Genomic DNA, 23049 nt, shown 5'->3' with positions numbered 1-23049 from the left:
CCTTTTCAGGCCAAAATCAATGTGGGGTGGCTGCCCAATAGACTTTCTCCCTTACCCTTCCCTAATCCCCTTTTCAACCCCGTCTCCCCATCTCCTCTTTACCACTAGAGCTCAGTTTCTTCTCATTGTCACTCACTTGACTAAGGTCCCCAGGCCCTGTGGACCTGATTGGACACAGAAAGGTGGCAGGTCTTTTGATTCTTCAAAGTGGGGCATTTACAATAGAACAGAACCTTTTTCTTGCCAAGTTTGATGGCATCACAAAGCAGAACAGCTGGAGCAGAAGTCCTAAGAAAATAGGGCAGGGCCTGGCATGTTCCAGGAAAGGCAAAGAGGTCAGGGTGGCGGGAAATGGGGTGAGGACGTAAGAGCAAGAGGGAGAACTGAGCTAAGGGACCTGCCTGTGTAAGGCTACCAAAGGCCTGCATATGTGAACTTTGATGACTTTTTACTCTTAGTAAGATGTGGAGCCAGTGTAGGGGTTTCTTTGTCTTTCTTTGGTACTGGAAATTGAACCCAGGGATACTTTATCACTGATCTATATCCCTAACCCTTTTTATTTTGAAACATATCTAACTTACTTAGGGCCTCACTAATTTGCTGAGGCTGACCTTGAACTCGCCATCCTCCTGCCTCAGCCTCCTGAGTTGCAAGGATTACAAGCATATGCCACTGTGCCCGGCCCCAGTGCAGGCAAGCAATGTGCTCTGACTAATGTTTCAATGGAGCTCTCTGGTGGCTGTGCTGAGAGGGACTTACAGAGAGATGAAGTAGAAGAAGGGAGCCAATTTGGGAGGCTGTTACAGGAGCTCAGATGAGAAGGATGGTGATAGTCTGAACTAAGGTAGAGGGCCTTGGAGGTGATGAGGAAACAGATTCTGGTTTTCCTTTGAAAGTTGAAATGCACCAACAGGGTTTCCTGATGGATTAGATGGGGAGGATGAATGAAACAGAAGTTTTAAAATTATGCTGATCTCCTATGTGTGCATCTAAAGGGCTGTTCTATTTCTTTACCAATATACATGAGAGACTATTGCTTAGAAAAAAAATATTCCTTAATATTTTTCAGAATTATGCTATCAGTAGAAAGAGTCCTGAATTGGGCCTAATTCTGAATCCTAGTCCACAGTGAAAGAAAATGCTTCATTTACATCTCATACTGTGTTTTCCTTAATTTCAAAATGTATCGATTTCATTTTTAATATACTGTGATAGATCTAGTTTTATAGCCCAATTACTACTTTGTGAAAACATTGTAAAAATGTAATGGATAGGAATTCCAGATGTTTTTCATTTATAAATAAGTCTAAATTCTCTGCATTTAAATTTTCTGAGCCTGATTAATCCAAGTGTTTAGGACTGCGGGGACCTATTTAGTAGCATGATTCTTCTGAAGAATTTTCTGCACATTCCATTTCAAGATTGCATCTAAAATCTTATAATAATGATTGATGTTTTTATTTCTGATCTTTAGCAGTTAATGTTATGCCAATTATCTTATCTTAAATAACAAATTTTATTTTAATATTTTATTTGGAAAGTGCCTGAAATTCCATGATTTCTCATGGTCAAAATTTCTTTTCCCATAATTAAAACCTAAAATCATGCAGTAAAATGTAAAAATAGAATTATAATTTGAGTAAGATGATATTTTTGGACCTTTTCAGGGGCAGACCTCCTCAAAGCTGTTCATTTCTTTCATCTCCTCCCTTCTCATTTGCTGCATGACCCACACAGTGCCATCTGGGGTCCACCTTTCCTGTTCCACTCACAAGCACAGCCCTCTCCAGACTCACAAATTACCTCCTACTCAATAGATTCTTCTTTGTCCCTTGTTCCCTTGATCTTCCCATATTTGGTAGGAAATGTCTGTTCAGTAAATTATTTGGTTTCATGATCTAGATAACATAGTTTTTAAACACCCTGAAAAACAGGCATTGTGTAATAAATGAGGTATGCTGTTATATAACAGATTCGCTCTGTCTTGATAACAAAAAGAAAATAATAAAATACCATAGAGACTTCAGTCCTAGGGAAGACCAAGGGGCACGTTTTAATGCATTTGCTGGAGTCATGTCTTATATTTGGGACTGAATAACTTAAAGGGGATGGAAGGAATGGAGGGAAAGGCAAGTTCCTCACAGCTGATTTCATCTGATGCAGTTTTCTTAATTGTGCCATATATACACTTTGGGTGGCTTTGGGGGAACTTGCCCCAAAGCAATATAAATTGGAAGAATATGGCAAATACACTCCATGAATGATTTTTTTTAAAATCTATCCAGAAATTTTGCTGATTTCTCTATATTCCTCAAGTTATGTATCTTTTATTTCCCACTTTATTAATGAACTCTTAGAAATTTCTCAGCCCTTCGAATAGCTCCACTGTCCTTCCTGTTATTCATGCTGGGAACCTCGGGACAGTGCTTTTGTCTGGTTCATATTTCTCACTTATGGTCTCCTGTCAAGTCTGTCTGTTCTATTTCTTTTATTGACATATCTCTCCCTGTTCCTATTGCCATTATTATTCTTTATTTGGAGCCACAGAGAAGTGTCCTTTTTTTATGTCATCCATTCATTCATGTAGTATTAATTGAGTTTCTCCTGTAAACTTCTGCCAGATATTGAGGACACAAAGATGAATGACTTCCTTGCTCTCATGTGGTCACAGTCTCATGGGGACAACAGACTTAGAAACAAGTAATTGCAGTACTTCCTGTCTTCCTAGATCTATTTTGATAAAAATTACCATATTATCATCAGATTATGTGCCCTTATTATTCCTAACTTAAAATATTAGAAAAATAAGATAATAAATAGTAGTATTTTACCTTTTTCTGGTTACTTTTACCCAAATTAACAATATATGCTAGATTTCTCATAAAAACCTATACTTTCTAATTTCTATGTTACCTTTGGTGGCTAGCACTGTCACTGACAAGTTCCTTCATAGCATTAATATATTTCTTTAGAAATAACTCTCTGCTCTCTGAGTAGATCTAGCATTTACAATGAAAAATCTGCACACTCCTCCCTGTATTTCTATATGCATGTTCTTCTTGACTTTCCTACTGATGAACAGCAGTCAGCCCATCATCACCAAATAAGAAATGATGACATGTGTGGATCATCTTCTTCCTAAGTTTCTTTAAGAAAGGGAATTTTCAAAGTAAGAAGAGAGAATAAAGGTGAATGTCTAGGGAAGATAATGGTAGGAAAATTGTATTGCTTACCCTGGTTCCCCTTTGGTTCTAGCTACAAGAAAACACATGAAACCCTGAGCCATGCAGGTCAGAAGGCAACGGCAGCTTTCAGCAATGTGGGAACAGCCATCAGCAAGAAGTTTGGTGACATGAGGTATGTGGCTAAGAACCATGATGTGTTAGTCAGCTTTTCATTGCTGTAACCAAAATATCTGACAAGAAGAACTTACAGGAAGAAAGATTTATTTTGACTCACAATTTCAGAGGTTTCAGTCCATGGTTGGCCGGTTCTATTGCTTTGGGCCTGAGGGGAGGTACAAAAAATCAGTGCATGGCCACCAGGAAGCAGAAAGAGAAATAGAGGGAAAGGGACCAGGGACAAGATATAGTCTCCCAAGGGCACACCCCAGTGACACACTTCCTCCAGCCATGCCCCATCAACCTGTAGTTTTCACCTCCTCTCAGTTAGCTCATTCAAATTAATTAATCCATCAAATGGATTAATCCACTTACGAGGTTAAATCCTCATGATCCAATCATTTCCTAAAAGCCCTACCTGTGAACATTGCTGCAATGGGGACTAAGTCTTTTAACACTTGAGTTGTGAGGAGATATTCTAGATCTAAATCATAACAGATGGGAACCCTGTTAAAGGAGCATTGTCTGTTGGCTGGTCTTAACTTTCTTTTAATGCATAAAAGTGATGTTTATGATTAAGATAATTTTTTTTATTGGGATGATTTTTGTTTGAAGGTCAGCCTAGGGGGCCTGGTCCCAAAGATATTTTTCCATTAGTAAAAGAAAATAGGGGATCATGAGGAGGGATTTCATAAAAATGCAGCACAGACTGAATCTTACAAGTCTTAAACAGTGTATGTGCTCATCGGAATACACTCTGATAAACTATTTGTGCATACAACTATGTGCTATTTTTCTGTGCGAAATATATACATTCATATTTATTCTTTTGATTTATACTTCTAATAAATTTTTCTTCCTTTTAGCAGTAAATTATGAATGTTAATACTTTTGAATTTCATTTTTAATGGATATTATCATCCAGTGCATAACAGTAACAAAACTTTTAAGGAAATACCTTCTATACTGTAGTCATTTTTAGAATTACTGTTAAATAAAACTAGGATGAATAGGAAGGTAGTTTAAACTGAGAACAAAACATCCTCACTGTAGGTATCAGAAGAAAAAAATGTAGTATTGGCCATTTTTCTGTTTAATATTACAGTCAAGGAAGTTACTTATCTAGAGTTATTACTCTCGTATTTTTGCTTAGTTAAAACAGTTTCAGTTTATTTTTAATTTGGCTAATATAACTTAGGAGATCATTCTTTAGAAATCAATTTCATTTTTCTCTTTATAAATCAAGATTTTATTGTTAAAACTTTTTCAAGGAAATTTCTAATTTCTTCTTTTAAGAAATTGTGTATTTATTTTATTGGGTTAATAAACTCTTTGTTGTTGTTTTTGGTATCAGAGATTGAACCCAAGTGTGCCTAACCACTGAGCAATATCCCCAGCCCTTTTTTAAAATTTTTGATTTTGAGACAAGGTTTTGTTAAGTTGCTTAGAGCCTCACTAAATTGCTGAAGCTGGCCATGAACTTGAGATCTTCCTGCCTTGCCTCCTGAGCTGCTGGGATTACAGGTGTGTGCCATTATACCCAGCATGATTCCTTTTTTTTGATACTTAACCACTGAGCAATATCCCCAGCCCTTTTTATATTTTATTTAGAGACGAGGTCTTGCTAAGTTGCTTAGGATTTAAGTTGCTGAGGCCGATTTGAACTTGTGCTCCTCCTGCCTCAGCCTCCCGAGCCACTGGGATTACAAGCATGCACCACCGTTCCTGGCCATCAATTCTTATTTTACTTATTTATCTGCAGCTTTGATACCTGGAGGCAAATATTTATATCTTGCTGGATTATGCCAATATTCATGAACCACCTTAACAATTAAGCATTCATGAGGATAGAGTTAAGTAAGGACATATGTGTGAATCTGAGTATATTGTTTTTATCTTAATTTTTACTAAACTGCACTATCAAGAGCAATTCTAATTCTTCAGAGGCAACATGCATTGAACAGGTCAACTTTCTGAATTTTTAGTGACTGCCAGAGTTTAACAAATAAGATTTGTAGTCATTTTAATGGCATTGAAACATTTTTCTAAATGAATTCATAATCCTTTAGAACAGGAAAGACCCTAATACTTATTATACCAGAGAAAATACATTTTTCCATATTTATAAAATTTATTTTCTAGACACACAGTTGAAATCTTTCACTTGAATGCTTGGACCTCTGCATAATAGTGCCAACTAGAATAGTTTTTCTCCATTTTTAGGGGATCTTGCAGACACCCCCAGAGCTTGTTTAAAATGAGTGTCTCACCTTTCCAAGATTGTGCCTGAGTGGGTATTGGTGGAATCTAGGAATCTGCCTTTGTAACAAGCTCTCAGGTGGTTTGGCTTCAGGTGATCAAATGAAGAAGAGGACCAATATAACTTAGCTTCCTGTACTCAAGTGTACTCATTTACAAAATGGGGATAAGAGTAACAATGTTGGGTATAGCTCAGTGCTAGAGCATGTTCTTCATATACAGGAGGCCATGGGTTTGATCCCCATCATCACACACACTCACACACACACATACACACACACAAGGTAGCAACAACATTTAGTTATAAAAGATGCAGAAGAGAGTTTGGCATATATTTTACACTCAATGAGTACTAGTTTTAATCTTTATTAAGTGACAAGCTTAGTTTCAGGGTTATCCCACATGATGGAAATTAGGAAGCATCCATTAACAGGAGTCTACACTGTGTTTTGTGAAGCTCCTCACTGTTTTTGCACATAATGAGGAATGAAGACTGTGTTGCACATATGCTGTATGTTGGTATAATCTTGTTCATACACTAATTCAATATCATATCCAGATTGTGGTGACTCCTGTTTTAATGTGGCTTTGTTTTAGCACAGTGCATAACCTATTTTCTAGGAGTTCCACACTTTTCATTAATTATTGTTTCATAGAGAAAATACAACACTGAACCAGGCAAGATGGCACATGACTGTAATCCCAGTAGCCTGGGAGGCTGAGACAGGAGGATTACAAGTTCAAAACCAGCCTCAGCAACTGAGTGACGCCCTAAGCAACTTAGCAAGACCCTGTCTCAAATAATAAAAAGGGCTGAGGATATGACTCAGTGGTTAAACACCATAGGGTTTAATCCCTTATACCAAGAAAAGAAGATACAACATTGTCATTATAAATTGGCTAAAAATACTACAAAATGATGCCTATGTTTTTAGAGACTCAAATACAGTCCTGAAATATTTTGAGAAGTTGGAAAAATTTAGAGCTATGTATTTTTATTTCTCTCAAGTTATAATGTGTAACATTTGTGTATTAATGAAGATAATTCCCTGCAAAAACAATAAATATTAAAATTATATATATATAATTTTAATATTTCCTAAGTTCAATAAAGACTCTTAAATGAGAAAAATTACAAAGTTTTGACATTTTGCTCAAATCAATGTGCCAATTTATAAAATGACAGTGGGGGAAATGTTAACATCTTTGCACGGATATTTTAATTTAAACCCTTTTATGGTTTAAAGTATCATCTTATTCTAGATTTTAAGTAGTTACATGATAAAATTCTTTTGTGCATTCTGAGAACACATTTCTGAACTTGTTCAAAAAGATTATCAGCCAAATTTAGATGTCTTAGGAGAAAAACAGTATCTCACACTCTTTCTTTAGAATAATTCCAAATTAGCTGGGTGTGAAGGTACAAGCCTGTAACCCCAACTATGCATTAGGTTGAGGCAGGAGGATAGCAAGTTCAAGGCCAGCCTGAGCATCTTGCTGAGACCATTTCAAAATAAAATAAAGTAACATAAAATAAAATAAAAAGGGCTGGAGGTGGAGGACTTGCCTAGTGTGCCCGAGGCCTTGGGTTTAATCCTGAACATTGCAAAAAATCGATCCGACAACATGAGCTTTTTAAAAATAAAATAAAAATCCCTGTGTCAGAATTTATATGTTTTATAAAAATAAGTTGTATTTCCTGAGCTAAATAATAGTTTCATTTTAACCTGACTACAATTAGGTGATGTCACCTTGGGCCAGTCATGAAATTGTCCAATTCCTTTCTCTCTATATAAAATAGCTTTTATAATATCTGCTTCGCCAAAATGTTTACTGTGAAATTAAAATGAAATCACATTTGTGAAAGTACCATGGAGGAAATGGAAAGTGTTGGAAACATTTTCATAATAATATTGGCATATTTTTCAGAATTTCTCAGTGAATTTGTTCAAACCTATAATCCAGTGAGAATGAAATGTCTGGAGGAGGCACATAATGTTACTCATATGGCCATGAAAAAAAAAAAAAAAGCACAAATTGTAATAGGTTTTTAAAAAATCTTTAAAACATGTTTTAAAATGCAGTTGATGGGCTAGGGACATAGCTCAGTAAGTAAAGTGCTTGCCTTGCATGCACAAGGCCCTGGGTTTAATCCCCAGCACCACCACAAAAAAAAAAAAAAATGCAGTTGGTCCTCTGTATCCCTGGGTTACCCCTCTGTATCCAATCAACTGCAGGTTGCAAATATTTGAAAAAAAAATTCATCTTTACTGAATGGATACAGATTTTTTTTCATATCACTCACTACTCCTCTAACAATACAGTATAACAAATATTTTCATAGCATTTACCTTGTGTTAGGTATTCAAAGAATCTCTAGATGATTTAAAATATACAGGAGGATGTGCCTAGGTTATATGCAAATACCACACCATTTTGTATAAGGGGCTTTGGCATTGCAAATCTTGGTTTCCACATGGGGTCTTGGAACCAATCTCTCACAGATACAGTGAATCAACTGTATACTCAAAGGAAAAAAAAAAAAAGGTGAGCCAGGTGTGGTGGCACATGCCTATAATCCCAGCAGCTCCAGAGGCTGAGACAGGAGGATCACAAGTTCAAAGCCACAGCGAGATGCTAAAAAATTCAGTGAAACCTTGTCTCTAATAAAATACAAAATTGAACTGAGGATGTTGCTCAGTGGTTGAATGCCCCTGAGTTCAATCCCTGGTACTCCCCCATTCCAACCCCCCCAAAAATGGTGAATGGAATATGTCATCTTTGTTTTTAAGCTCTTGAGAGGGGAAAACAAGGGTCAGTGCCATTTCTTTAAATCCTACGTGCTAACTCTGCTCCTGCTCTTCTCTCCCATGCTGCCTGGATGCAGGTCTCACTCCATCGGGTAAGCACTGTTCTGCTAGACTATTTTCCAGACAGTGTACATACCCAGGAAGATACCAATTGTGGGACACCTAATACATTTGAATTTATTTAAGCATGTATTTATCTCGTTTCTAATATTTGCACCATTTCACTTGCTGAGCAATCTCTTAGTATTCTCTTTTCTGCAATTTTTCTTCCTATGTCGGCAAGATTCTAAGACTAGAAAGAAGAAAATTTTAAAAAAAGCAAGTGCAAATTGAGAATAATGTATTTTTATAAAACTTCTAGAAAGTGAAACTGCACATAGGAAAATTATTTTCTCTAGATTATTGTGTTTCTCTGAATTTCTTGTCATGGTTACCTGTGCGGATATATCTCCATCTTCAACTTTCTGTACTTTCTCAAATTGAAGGTAAGAAAGGTGGGTGAAAAAGCCCATATGTAAAGAAGTTGCAATGGTCAGTCTCCTGCCTCTGAATTAAGCCTTCTTTTAGCTAGAATTTCACCATAAACTTAAAAAGAATTTCCTAAGTAATTGCTTGTATTAAAAGAGATAAACAGATTGGTAATGTTGAATATCTTTTAGTGATGTCTTCAAATGTAATTTCTGAGGAAATATTTTTGCCTATAACGTATGTATGGAGTATTTAGGGTAAGACTCTAAGTATCCCCTGAATTCCTTTGTTGTTTTGATTTGCATTCCAATAAAGTGCTGCCCTTACTATTGAAGTCAATGGATATTGTCAGGGAAGGGTGATAAATTTATCCAAGACCTATTAGCCTCTTTGAGAGAAGACAAAACAGGGACCACGTTGAAAAATGGATGAGGAAGAAGCATCAATCCAGGAAAAAATGGGCCTCCTCTTGCTTTTTCCCTCTGCTCAGCCTGATTTCTGAGTGGAACTCAATAGAAAATAACAAGGGAGCAGGGAGAGATGAGTCAGCTCTTACAGGATTAAGAGGATGAATCCCTTAAAATTCTCAGGAATGTTTATATTTGTACCAGATGTCCCTAACAATTAAACCACAGTGGAGGTAGGAGTCTGTCCTTCCATGTTGAACTGTATGAGTTGTGTTAGCCTGGCATGCACTTCCTTGAATGTCTTTTTTAATCATGTACATTTCTCTGGACAGTTTCTCTGCAATGGAACAACTAGCTTCTGCTTGCCTGGCTCTAATTCCTGGGTACTACCCTTCACTCCTTACTGTCTTCCTGAGAAGGAAAAGAGAGTGGAGACCCAGATTGGACCTGTAGAAGATACCCATGAGTTACTTGGCTGACCAGGAGGATACTACATATTATCATATTTCTTATAGGGACCGTTCCGTAAATAGAGTAGTATGTGACCATGAACCAGCTATTCTTCCTTCATATCCTTGAAAGCTGACTCTGGCCCCTTATGCCCAAGGAAAACAAATATCTCGGTTGGATGGGCAAGGAATACTTCAGATATTTGAGATTGCTGTTTTAGAACTGCAAAGAGGGAGATTTTCATGTACTTATATTGTGCTATCTTCTTTTTTTTTCTTTTAATCTGCTTTTGTCCTGAAGTTACTCCATTCGTCATTCCATAAGTATGCCTGCTATGAGGTAATGTGTGTAAAATATTTTACATAACATTGATGCAGAATGTATATGAAATGTTACTTTATTGATATCTAGTTGTAAGCTTCCCTCTGCACATGCCTTTATGTGAAAGGAAATTGCTGAAGTACCATGGTCTACCTCATCCTTCTCTCTGCTGATCTCTAAGACTCAATTCTATAGAAGGATGGTGTAAGGGGCTTGGGCCTTTGACCAGACACACTGGTTTGAATCCAGCCTTTCCTGTTTAATTTTATCGACCTATTGCAATCTCCTTTCTCTTATTCTTATGCAAGAAATAAGACCCACCTCTTATGGATGCTATGACACCAAAACAAAGTAACCTGTGTTAAGAACTTAGTGCAGGTCTAGGACATTCCAAGCACACTTACAAGGGTGGAAATACATTTGTTGTTTCAACATAACTAAATGCAAACCTGGGAGAAACTATAAAATAAAAGGATAGGTCTATAGTCCTAGAAAGGATATGACTAGGATGTTTCAGGTAGATATTAAGGTGAGATGTCTGTTGAACTATAAATGTCACAAAAATACTCACTGGGTGAAAACTTATGAGAAAGACATTCCCAGGTTCAGGTTGTATGGCTTAGTGGTATAATCAGATAAAATCAAATTAATAGTCTAGAGGAATGTATGGTTGGGAATTAGAAGACACATGATGTACCAACTCTGCCAAGGATGAATGTGGCAGCCTTGACAAAGTCACTTCATTGGTATCAATTTTTTGGCATATTTAAAATAAGAAGCTGGAACCAGATTTGCTGCTCTTTCCAAGGTGCTCTGTAGAGCCCTAGAGGTGTCTGGGCGACCATTGGTGGTGGGGAGAGCAGGCCTCTGAGACCTTCCCCCACTTTAGTCAGAACTATACCCTTCTACTTGTTTAATAGCGTATACACTGTGGTTTTAATACACAATAGAGGAAGTTCAGTTACTTTTTAATAGTCTGAGACCATAGAAACCAAATTCTTTCCAGGGTCATTTGCAGTGCTACAAGTTTATAGCTGCACATGATGTGATTAAATCTGATTAAACAATTTATCCTTCTTCTCTGGCATGCATTCTGGAACAATTAAATTAGAGGGATGTTTGTTCTACTATTTCTCATGAAGTCTCTTCTACACTGGGGTTATTTGATTAATTGATTGATTTGGAAATTTGACCACAATATTTGATTTTCCATAGTTGATAGTAAATAGGGAATACATATTCAAAATTATTAGTTCATCAAATGAAGCACTCAGATGAAATAATATAACACAAAGCTATGAGCTCCTTTGCTGAATAAATTTTAAATTTGGGCAGCTTAGAAAAAAAATAATATGGTTTTGCTCTATGAACCAGGAATCCATCTAGTGGCTTATAGGTCAAATGCAATCCCTATGAATTTCCTGAAATTAGCTTTTTAAAGAAAAATGGATTCTAATCATCTAACATATATGTCCACTGTGGGGAAGACAGTGGGTCACAGGAGCAGGCTCAGCCAAATGAAACCTGTAGTAGAAGTGAAGCACCACAGCTATATACTTTTGAGCCACTTTAGTATAATTTCACTAATATATTCATCATAAAACAGAAATATTATAAAGGACTACTTATAGGAATTTGACTGTTTCAGTCACATACATAGAAGGTGTGATGCCATGCCCAGCTCTTCTGAACTCACCAGTAATGTACACAGCCTAAATGGAGGTGCATTTTTGGCCATTTGAAGCACCAAAGTTTCAGGAGGCAATCCCTAGCTAAATCAAAGTCAAATTCAAAAACATATTTTCTATATTAGTTGCCTCTTGATAGTTTTAGGGGCATGGTTCATCTTACAACATTCAGTAAAACCCATGTTTTATAGCCACTCTTCCTTATAAAGTTTCTATAAGCCATTCCTCTTATTTTGTATCTATACTTAATTGGGGAATAACAGGTGGCTTATCAAATATAGTTCCTATCTTTTTATTTGGACTTATTGATATCAATTTTAATGGTAATGACTTCATTAAATTGTAATGTCATGTAGCCAAATCCTAAATAAGAAACCAGAAATCACCAATGAAGGATCTACACTGAAAGCAAAAAACATGGTTATGTAGATTAAACACAATTAATGAGTTACAAATCAAATGCCAATGAACTGTGAAAGTTCTGTCTGGTAAGAGAACAAAAAGGCATATCCTCTTTGGGAGGAAAATTATATGCTATTAATGCCATTTTCCTCAGGTGTGAGACAGTCTGTAGATACATTTCAACATAAAATAATGAATGCATGAACTTTCAGAAACACCATGTTATGGAAGTTTTCAATATGATGACTTTTTAAGGCATGGAAAAGAACTTTTATGAACATTTCCCACCCCCCTTGAGCTATTTTTGTCTTGTCTCATATTTACTGAAATAAATAACTTTAAAATTCCAAGTAGAAACTTCAGACATGACACTCTTCAGGCTGAGTTTCCATTTGCTTACAAAAAATAAAATTTAAAAAAAAAGAAAGAAAAGAAAAAGAAATAAGAAAGAAAGAAACAGAAGAAGAGGAATGTTTTGATAGTAGCAATTAATTAGCAAGTGAAAAATTAAGCTATTGTCACTTCATTAACTCATTGGAAATGATTTATGATGCACTGTGGAATTATTATAGTTGTATCATTGCCACAGACTGTACTATTTATTCCACAGTTGAGCATCTAACTGTTTTCCTTAGAAATATCCCATGTCAGGTTATGGTTTCTGGACCTAACCTAGCAGAAGTGGAGCATATTTTAAACATGGTTGTTGTAGGTGGCAAGCTGACAGCTAGCTCTGGTGCAGAGGCGATGTTTACAAATCAGAGCAGAAAACCAAACAGCATGGTTGCTAAGACGCTAGGTCTTTGGAGCTGACCTCTCTTTTTTTGTTATTTTAGGAATTCTCCTACTTTCAAATCATTTGAGGAGAGGGTTGAGACAACTGTCACAAGCCTTAAGGTACAGATGAAGTGGATTTCGTGTGATTGGGTCCATTCCATCAGGACAGCTTAGTTATTGCTGCTGTTAGTTTTGAGGGCAAGGCAGGGCCATGAGCATTCAGGGCAGCAAGAAGGTTAGACCTGAATGAAGGCAGACCCTTTGCTTCTCATATAACTCTGTAGATAAAATCAGTATGGATTAGTGTTGCTTCATCCTTAGAGTTGTTTGTACGAACAACTCAAGGGTGAAATTGCTCATTATAATGAACTGGCTTTGTGTCTACCATTTCATCTTGAATGCTGTCTGCCTGAAAGTAGACATGTGAAAGAGGATTGTGGGTAGAATCAAGGATATCTGAATTCTGAGTTCAGCATGTGAGAGCAGGTTCCATAACAGCCCCGAGCTCCTCTGGTTTGAACATGAAACAGCAAAAACAAAGCAGGTACTATGTGTTATAATGCCATCCACCCGCCATCGTCTATCTAGGCTAGTTTACCAAATTCATATCCTGAGCACAGCACAGGACAGTTTTCATGGAGAGAAAATTGAACTGAGCCACACAATGCACTATTTTATTGTAATGCATTGATTCCTGGGTATAAACAGAAAATATGCCTATTACATAGTATTTTTAAAAATTGACTAGATTTATTGTTTAAGCATAGATAAGTTAATCTACAGAGGGGAAAAAAGAACAAATAAAGTCAGTCTGCTTTCAAAAGGCATAAACTTAAAACAAGAAAAAATGATGGAAACTATTAAGATTATGCTTTAAAAAAATCATCTAAACAGTGATTTAATGAGATCTTGTAATTATTAGCACTACAAAGGCACGCTTCTTCACCAGATCAAAATCAGTTGTGTGCACTGCAATTATTGAGCTGCTTCCTGATCTCACTGTGGGACTCTCATGGGTGCTGCCTGCTGGGTGCAGGTGAGGGTAAGAGTTACTCCTCCCACAGGTCACAGATGCTCTTAGTGACCTGAAGGGTCTTTCTCTTAGTGGAAGGTCTACTTTATTAGGCCTGCAGTCAGGTGTTACAGGCCTAAGAAGGGAATTATTACTCAGCATTTACCATGCCTTCACTAGTTTCATTCACCAACAGTTTCTACTTCTCAGTTTTATTACTCTGCTTGTCAACACCGTCACTTAGCCAGGAGGCATTAAGTCATCCCATTACCAGGAACGGTTTTTTAATGGGAGGGGTACATAGTGTGGTGGACATTTCTCTTCAAAGAACATCTAGTATAGAAACAAAAGTCTTGGAAATACTAAGTATCAGTTTCTCAAACTTAGTTTTCAGCCTTAGCCCAAGGAGAATGGACCTGTTGCTTGTTAGACATGTTCTGACAAGGACAAGTTGTACTTTTTAGGTTTTTTTAGAAGGAGATATGCAGAAACTAAAGAAGAATAAAGAACAATCTATCTTCATTTTCTTTGGGAAGCGCTGGTGAGCTCATGGTTCACACAGGATTTATAAGTGTTTGATGAACACTCTCAGCCTCGCTGTCCTCAGCTTATAGGGATAGAAGGTATAGTGCCTGCCCCTCCTTCAGAGATGCCCAGTACCCACTTGGCCCACCAGGTCTGCATTGAGATCTCCTGTGAATGGATTCTGTGCTTGTACGACTGTCCACGGGTTTAACAAGACTCACATCTCACACATCTCCTGTCTCAAAGCCAATGCCTAATTCCTTTTATTCTGCCCACCTAGGAAATGTAGAATACCTGATAATCGTGCTTTGTGTAAAACCTCCCACCTCCTCAACAATTACATATTTCTCAGTCCTTTTTCCCCTTCTAGACTAAATTAGAGATCCATATAATCCTTTCTAGAGCTATGTTCTGCAGTTTACACTTGTGTTCTAAATCTTCTCCAAAATGTCTCTATTGTTCATTTGTGGATCCTGAGGCTGTTTTCTGATGAGGGAATGGCTCCTGAATCAGTGAGGATGAATAGAAGTCTTTGCAGTTCTCCAGGTTGTATTTCCATTCACATGTCCTGCTTTAAGAACTCTTACTTACGTTCTATGAGAAAAGATGTTATGTGAAGTAAGGTCCACACCTGGCATCTCCTCATGCAATCTGAAGCACACCACGTGGCATTTGTACCAAATCGGCTGTTCTTTCTTTATATTCAGTCCTAAGCATATAAAATTTGGTCCTGCATACACCCTTGCAGTGTATTAGTGTATGACATCTCTTCTGGTGTCACTTATACAGTCAAGGAGCATCCTATCTATTTCATCCAAGACAAACAGGCAGATACAGAAACAACACCCATGGAACCAAATTTGTCATATTCAGCTGTGCTCCAGTGAATCATGGGCAACTACATCCCTGCCACTCATTCTCCATCTGCATCAAGCAGACCATATTTTTAGTACACCTACTTTTTGATGAATGCATGGCTTAAATCAAAACCTTAAAAAAGGGAGGGCAAGAAATATTATACTTTTTGTTTCTTTGTGTCCTCTCAACCAGCTATTTCATTTTGAGATTAGGAACCCCAGCTTGGCAGTTCAAATGAGATTTTGTACAAAGAACAATTATAAATTTAGGTACAAAGTGACAAATTTTTGGATGAAAGGTCCTTATGAAGAGAAGCTCCAGCAAAGGCTTGTGGCTCACATCTATTGCAGTCCTTGCCCAAAGTATTGCAGTGACCATCAGTAAGCCCATGGGGTTAGGAAGCCCCTATATTCCACCCGCCTCTTTGCCAGACTGATTTCGTTCAAAGCATTCCATTTCTCCTTGTTTTTACTATTTTGATCTGAGAAAACCAAAGAGTAGAAGAAGCAAAACCCAGAAGAAAACATCATTAATTTGTATTCACTTGATTGAATACTGTATGTGATTTCTATTGCAAAACAGAAGCCAAAGAGAATGTGGATTTTTTTTTTAAAAAAAAGAAAAATAATGTGAACTATTAATAAAATAGATCACATTGAATTAATCTTATTTTGTTTCTCTCAGGAAAGAAAGTACAATGAAAAATCTTATTTGAGAGCCTCTCCTTGCACCATGCCTTTCCCAGGTGCTAACAGAGAGGAGGGACCAGTTCTCTGTACAGACGCCCACGAATAAGGCCCATGGGCCACATTCACCTAGTCACCTACTTTTTGACTCATCCATAAGCTAAAAATAGTTTCACATTTTTTAATGGTTAAAAAAATCAAAATAAGAGTATTTTATCACATAGAAAATTAAATTACATGACATTCACATCCTACTGTCCTCAGCTAAAGTCCTATTGAAACACTGCCATGCTCCTTGACTCAGATGCTGTCTGCGGCTACTTTCAACAGCAGCAGGTTTGAATATCTGTGACAGAAACCTTGTGGTTCCTAAGCCTAAAATATTTACTCTCTGTCCCTTTACAGAAAGAATTTCTCTGACCCAAGTGTTATAGAAAATGTCAGTTTAGTAGCTGAATTTAAGAGGGATTTTAGTGACAATTAGAAAAAAAAAAATACTTGTTTTGCAATGAATGAGCTGCTTTTAAACCCTGATCAACTGTTCAAAAAGGCAGGTGAGGGACATGAACATGTTCCTGTGTCATGCCTGTGCCTCTGAGCAATCATTTGACGACTGTGAGGTATAGATAACAGTTCAGCAAAAACATTGTCTCTACTATATCTTCCTTTTCCACATTGGGAATGGATAAGGAAAGACCAATGCAAATATTAGTAAAACTTGCATCAAGTGTTTTTGGACCATTAAATATTTGTTTGAAGGACTTTTAATAAAGAATCTTTCATAATACTTAATCATGTTTTTTTTTTTTAATATAAGTTGATTCCTTCATGTTTCTCTTTAGTCAATTACAAGTATACAAGAGAGCCTTGTGAAGCATCTTAACTTGTATTCTAAGGGGTTTTCCTACTCTGAAGGCAGTTGCCTAGAAAGATGTGAAATTAGCAGTACTTTGGACTTGATCCATTGCCAGATCTCTAAGCAGAGACCAGAAATCATGTTCCATTTAGCCACTCTTTCTTGTCAAGAATCATTTTTCAGAAATTCAGATTGTCCTGCTAAATCTCAAATAGAAAACCTTAGTATAAGTCACATAAGGATATTCAGACATTTGTAAAATTGGTAGAATTAATCTAAAATCCAATTCCATTTTGATGAAATCAGTTCTCTGGGTGAGTGGGGTAGATACTGAAAGTCTACAGATCTGATTATACTCTTGAAAGGATGAGAATCTTAGATATGGAACAATTAGAGGACATTACTAAAACTGTGCAAAGTTGAAGTCTGGAATCCTATCCCAAGATCAAAGTATGAATGACATACATTCTATCACTCTGCTAAAGGAAACTAACTTCTCTACATCTTTCACTTATCTCCAAAGAAAGACAGTATTTCTGAATTTAAAAGTAATCAAGTTTTTGGCATTCTTATAAACACATTTGCAAAGATGATAATTAATAACTAACTGCATTTTTTGCCGATTTGCCTTTTCAGACGAAAGTAGGTGGGACGAACCATGGAGGAGGCAGTTTTGAGGAGGTCCTCAGCTCTACAGCCCACGCCAGCGCCCAGAGCTCCTCAGGAGGCCCCCGGCAGGCCGAGGAGGAGGAGCTGCAGTGTTAGGTCCAGCTAGCCTGCAGTCGCACCCAGAGGCTGGCCACTTGCCCAGCCCATCTCTGCCTGCACACACCCAGATAAGAAGACCAAAATCTCACTGGGAAAACTTGAGGTCTTGATGTTATTATTCAAAGGGCCTCTCTAGAAAGTTGAATGGTTTCTATCTGTATGTGTGTTGATGATAGACCCCTTGACCCTCACATTTCTGTATCATGGATTGCTCTGGAGCAGGTACATGATTGGTTATAACTTGTTTGTGAAATTCAACGTTTATTTCCCAAATGTATATCTATTAGTTATTTGCTTTCATTTTTGCTTGGCCTCCTTTACAATGTGCATGTCCTTGAAGACTGAGTGACCAGTTCTTTCAGTTGGTCAGATCAACAGGTGGAGCTCTTTATGACTGTCTCCAGCAGTAAGATGACTCACTGCAAATTTCATCAAACTGCTTGTGATCTCCCGCACCTACATCAATTATGTATGTTTATTTAAGCAATTAAAATAATTGATTTTAACAATGACAGAATTCTTGCTTTCTTTGTCTTCAGGGCTCTCGATGGCTTAAAAAGTTGATATATTATTCTACACATGCTATTTTAAATCAACTTCTAACTTGGTGAACAGGACAGATACATGAAAGTAATTATAACTTCAGTTATTCTATGATGCTAAAATAATCTTCCATTCTAAAATTCTGCTTCATAGAGTAGTAGCTACTCAACTAAGGAATATCTAAAAAGGGGACAGCTATACAATGGGAGAAGCAGAGCTTTATAACCCCATAAAGTCTACAAATTTTCATATGTTGAAAAAACTGATGTTTTTATTAACACTCATATTTCTATTGTCACTTTTACCTTCCATATTATATGTTTCTCATTTCTTCTAAATGGGAACATACATTCGTTATTAAGTAGTAGGGATTTAACTTTAAGACATATTTGTAAAATACACAATTTAAAAAGGCCACATTTATACATGCACATACACACATGAAAGCATGTTGATTTTTTTCTTTTTCTTTTGTATTTATTATTAATTAGAAATAGAAAAAAAATGACATAGTGCAATAAAGCCAATCTGAAAAATTCTATTCCAATTTATGGAGTACAACAATCCATCCAGTCTGTACAACTAACTAAAAATCAAGCTGGCTCAAGAACACATAGCTTTCTGAGGCCTAACATCTTAGCTGTGGGAGTACACCGAGACATTGAACCAGAGTGGACAAATGTGGACAAAGGGCCCTGCCAGTGGGGGCGCTGGCATTCTCTCTCATTTGTCCTTTCAGGCTGTTGGTTGAAATCAAGGCCTTCCTCATGGGGCAGGAAGCCAACTCTATCTGGCTGGAACATGCACTGTGGAGTCACCCCTGCCTCATGCAAGTACAGTCTCCCTGGGCCCAGCCTGCAGCTATCTGGGAAATCTGAAATGCTCAAATTTGTTCAATTCTCTGCCATCACCATCATTTTGGCTGCACTCAGCCATTGCATTGTATGAAATAAGCAGAGCTATGGTACTATACAAATATCTTCATTCACTCACAGATTACTGTATATAATTGCCCCAGCCCTTCTGTCTGAAAACAATATTAAAATTGGACAGAAAAATAAGAAAACTAGTATTAACATCTCAAAGCTTCTAATATATACATTCTAGCTACTTATTAAATCACCACAAGTCTAATTTTGTTAGCTTGGTGTGTGTGTGTGTGTGTGTGTGTGTGTGTGTATATATATATATATATATAAAATAATTAATGTCACCTCTATTTTTTTTTTTTTAACTGCGGATCAATCCCAGGGCCTCATACACACTGGGCAAGCACTCTCCCACTGAGTTATGCCCCCAATTCTTTTCTTAATTTTTTGAAACAGGTTCTTATTAAGTTGGCCAGGCTGGCCTGAAACTTGTGATCCTCCTGCCTCAGCCTCCTGAGTAGCTGGGATCACAGGTGTGCACCACTGGGCCTGGCAACCTAAAGGCTTTTTATGGTTCACTCTGAGAATGTATTCTTAATGGCCATGTCATGATATGTGTAACTAAGCCACATCACACAGATTAGAATAATCACATCAGTTATTGGTAGGTAGGTAGTCTGAGCCTACTGGTTGTCAGGATTGGTTAGTCTTAGAAAGATTAAGTAGTGAGTCTTGTTTTGGTCTTACCACCTACTCATAATTGTGGAAGTTCAGAATAGTCTGATTTGACTGCTAGTTCCTCCATTAAGTTGACTTGCTCAATTCACATGCAGCAGCTAAAGTATTTCACAAGTGCTAAAATGTATTGGTATATAATGGACATAACCTTTCACTAACAAAAATTACTTCAGGTCAAAAACATGTATATGAAAGGATATTTCATAAAAAATTATTCCAGGCACCAAAAATTCCAATGTGAATTACAATTACAAAATAAACTAGCTTTTTTAAAAAGCAAACCATTATGTAATTTAACTATTTAGCACTTTTACAAAGATGGGAAAATTTATAAATTTGTGATGCAGCTTTATCCTATAAATCACTCATAACATTTATGACTATTGGTAGGTTATGTCAACAAAGCAATCTCCATCTTAGACTAAATAATATATTTTCTTAGAAACCTTCTTTGAACCATTGAAAATAGAACACACTGCATGTTTTATTATGGATACTAGATGCCACCTCATTGACAATGGCCACCATGGAGAGAATGCTGGAGATCTAGGCAGCTCTTCTGCCTGCTTATTGGTCCACCAGTACCTGTCAGCATGAAAGTTGTTAAATCTCTTATAAAATGGTGCTTAATATTGTGAACTTCAACCCATTGCTCTCCTATCAGTGTCAAACTGGAATGGGAGCGGGTGTTTTAAAAGAAGACAGAATGATGCTTTAGTTTGGATATTGAATATCTTCAAAGATCCACTGTTAAAGGCTTGGTCCCCATGGTGGTGCTTTTAAGAGGTGGTGGAAACTGTAGGAGGTGGGACTAGTGGGAGGTCCTTTAGGGCCTTGGGGGTATGCCCTCAAAGGGGACCTGGGTTTCTTCCTCTTCCTTTTCACTCCCTATCTCCTAAGGTAGGTGAGTTTTTTGTTGCCTCACACATACTAGGCAAGTGTTCTACCATGGAGTTACATCCTTAGCTCAAAATGAATGGTTTCACTCCCTCATGCACTTCTGCCATGATGTGCCACCTCAACATAGGCCCAGAGCAATGGGCCAACCAATCGTGGACTGGAACTTCTAAAACTATGCACCAGAATAAACTGGTTTAATTTAATTATCTCTACTTCATTATTAGTGAAAGTTAATACATGTATTAAAGTTAAAAAGTGATTTACTTATATGAAATGTGAACCCAACTTCAAATTTGGTATTTAAATATAATTTGATAATATTTGGCAAAATCTTGTGATTACTTTTGATCATCACTAAGAACGGTAAAATGTTTTCTGCTAATAGTCATAAGTATCTTAGGCCATTATCTGTTGCTATAGCAAAACATCTGAAGCTGAATACTTTATAATGGAAACAGGTTTAGACAGCTCACCATTTTGGAAGATTCAACAGCATATGCTCAACTTTAGTGAGAGCCTCATGGCATCACAATGGCAAGAGAATATGCAGGAGAGATCACATGGCAAAAGAGGAAGCCAGAGAGATTCAGGGTACCGGGGATTGAACTCAGGGGCACTCAAACACTGAGCCCCAGCCCCAGCCCTATTATGTATTTTAGTGTAGACAGGGTCTCACTGAGTTGCTTAGCCATCCCACTTTTACTGAGGCTGGCTTTGACCTCGTGGTCCTCCTGCCACAACCTCCCAAATTGCTGGGATTACAGGCGTGCCCCAGACTTACTCTTATAACAACTTACTCTCATTATGTGAGACCAGCATTAATCCCTTCCAAGGGCAATGCCCCATGAGCTAATTATCTTGTACTAGGCACCACCTCTTAAAGGTCCCACTACCTCAAAGTTGCCAACACTGAAGTCAAAGTTTCCAGCACATAACTCTTTGGGAGACACACATACCCTAATCAAACCACAGTATAGTAACTACATCAGCAGAAGACTCCTGAAGAAGTCAACTCATCTTTAAGTAAGAAGACTATAAAACTATGAAGACTATAAAATTATAAAAATGCTGAGTACAGAGGTTGCTTTTTTACAAGAGTATTTCATCACTCATATCACTACCACAAGGCTTTGAGATGAATTGACATTTTTCAAATACAAGGACACTGAGAATTATGTAACAGCTGGTGAAATGCCAGTCCACAAGGGAAAAACAGTAACAAGGAATTCTTTTTTGTTGAGTTCAATCCAAGAATAATTATTTACTCTGCATCATAATTACAGGGTTTGGTATTCAGAAGACCAAGTCCAGGCAAGTAGCAAGTATTAAAAAAAAAAAAAAAAAGAATGTTCTTTAAAGTAATAATGTTCAAATATTTGTAGACATCACCATTGGACTCAATAACTATCTTCTTTAACTGATCTTCATTTTGTTCTTATTAAAAGGAGATTTTATTCACAGCACTGTTAAATTTCTTTTTTTTTTTTTAAAGTAAATTACCCCAGGAAGGTTTAGGACTAATTGTGAACCATTTCTTGGTAGACAGATGAACTGAGGTAATGATTAAGTGACAAATATAGAGCAGACAAAACGTTCAAAATAAGGCTCCTAGGCCATAAACTCCTCTGGTTATAAATACTTGAACTCTTCTGGGGTTATTTTATGTACATGTTTTCAGAACAAATAAAACTCCACTACACTGATAGATGGAGTTGTTTTTGTATTAATAATCTCCAAAAATAATCAGATTTTGCAGTACTTCTCCTTCCAATGCAGAGAAACTATATGTGCATGTGCATTGCTTCTGAAGAGATCATGCACCTTGCTTCCTGCAGATTGAGTATCCATGGATACTGCAAAGAGTTTCCAAAGAAACGCTGCCTAGAAATTTCACCATGCCAGCCTCAAAGGCTTTCTTCCAATAGAAACTGACATTTGAATTAAAGAGACAGGCCGCATTGCTGCATACCAAATACAGGGCAGGTTTGCATGAAGGGCCTTCCTTTCCACAGCAGTCAGTGATTGTGCCTCACTTTAAGGCATGTGGGGTTGATCCCTTATCTCATAAAGGGAAATGAATGGAAGAAATTTGGCTGATATATAGCCTACCTAAGGCTCTGATTCTAGCAATACTCTTCCTCTTACATATTTTTCATCTGGTAATAAATGTTCTTATAACCAGGGTCTCAAGATCTGTATATCAGATGGAAAAATAAAAAAAGGAAGGCAAGTGGCTATGAAGCTGTATGTTCCAATTTATATTCCCAAATGATAAAGGGCTGGAGAGAAGGGCAGATCATGTTAATAGATTTAAAAGTCTATGATCAGGGCATAGTGAAATTAAAAGTCTGGCTCAAAAAGTGATCATCTG

General features: G+C 37.2%; 1 protein-coding gene across 4 annotated transcripts in view; it reads left to right on the top strand.

The window, feature by feature from the left end:
* Tpd52l1 (TPD52 like 1) overlaps positions 1 to 18145 on the top strand; it is a 90423-nt gene extending 72278 nt beyond the window's left edge. For 2 of the 4 annotated variants that reach the window (XM_027947365.2, XM_071613063.1), the window contains exons 4-7: positions 3256 to 3357; positions 10036 to 10074; positions 12983 to 13043; positions 17497 to 18145. In XM_027947365.2, coding sequence (XP_027803166.1) covers positions 3256 to 3357; positions 10036 to 10074; positions 12983 to 13043; positions 17497 to 17625 — 331 coding nt within the window. In that variant the 3' untranslated portion in view covers positions 17626 to 18145. The remainder of the gene's footprint in view (positions 1 to 3255; positions 3358 to 10035; positions 10075 to 12982; positions 13044 to 17496) is intronic. The other 2 variants (XM_071613064.1, XM_071613065.1) reach the window with 2 other exon arrangements.
* Positions 18146 to 23049: the final 4904 nt, after the last annotated feature.

This window comes from Marmota flaviventris, chromosome 6, assembly GCF_047511675.1.
Source record: "Marmota flaviventris isolate mMarFla1 chromosome 6, mMarFla1.hap1, whole genome shotgun sequence".
In the NCBI taxonomy this organism is placed as follows: domain Eukaryota; kingdom Metazoa; phylum Chordata; class Mammalia; order Rodentia; family Sciuridae; genus Marmota; species Marmota flaviventris.
This window is presented reverse-complemented; position numbering and strand designations above follow the sequence as displayed.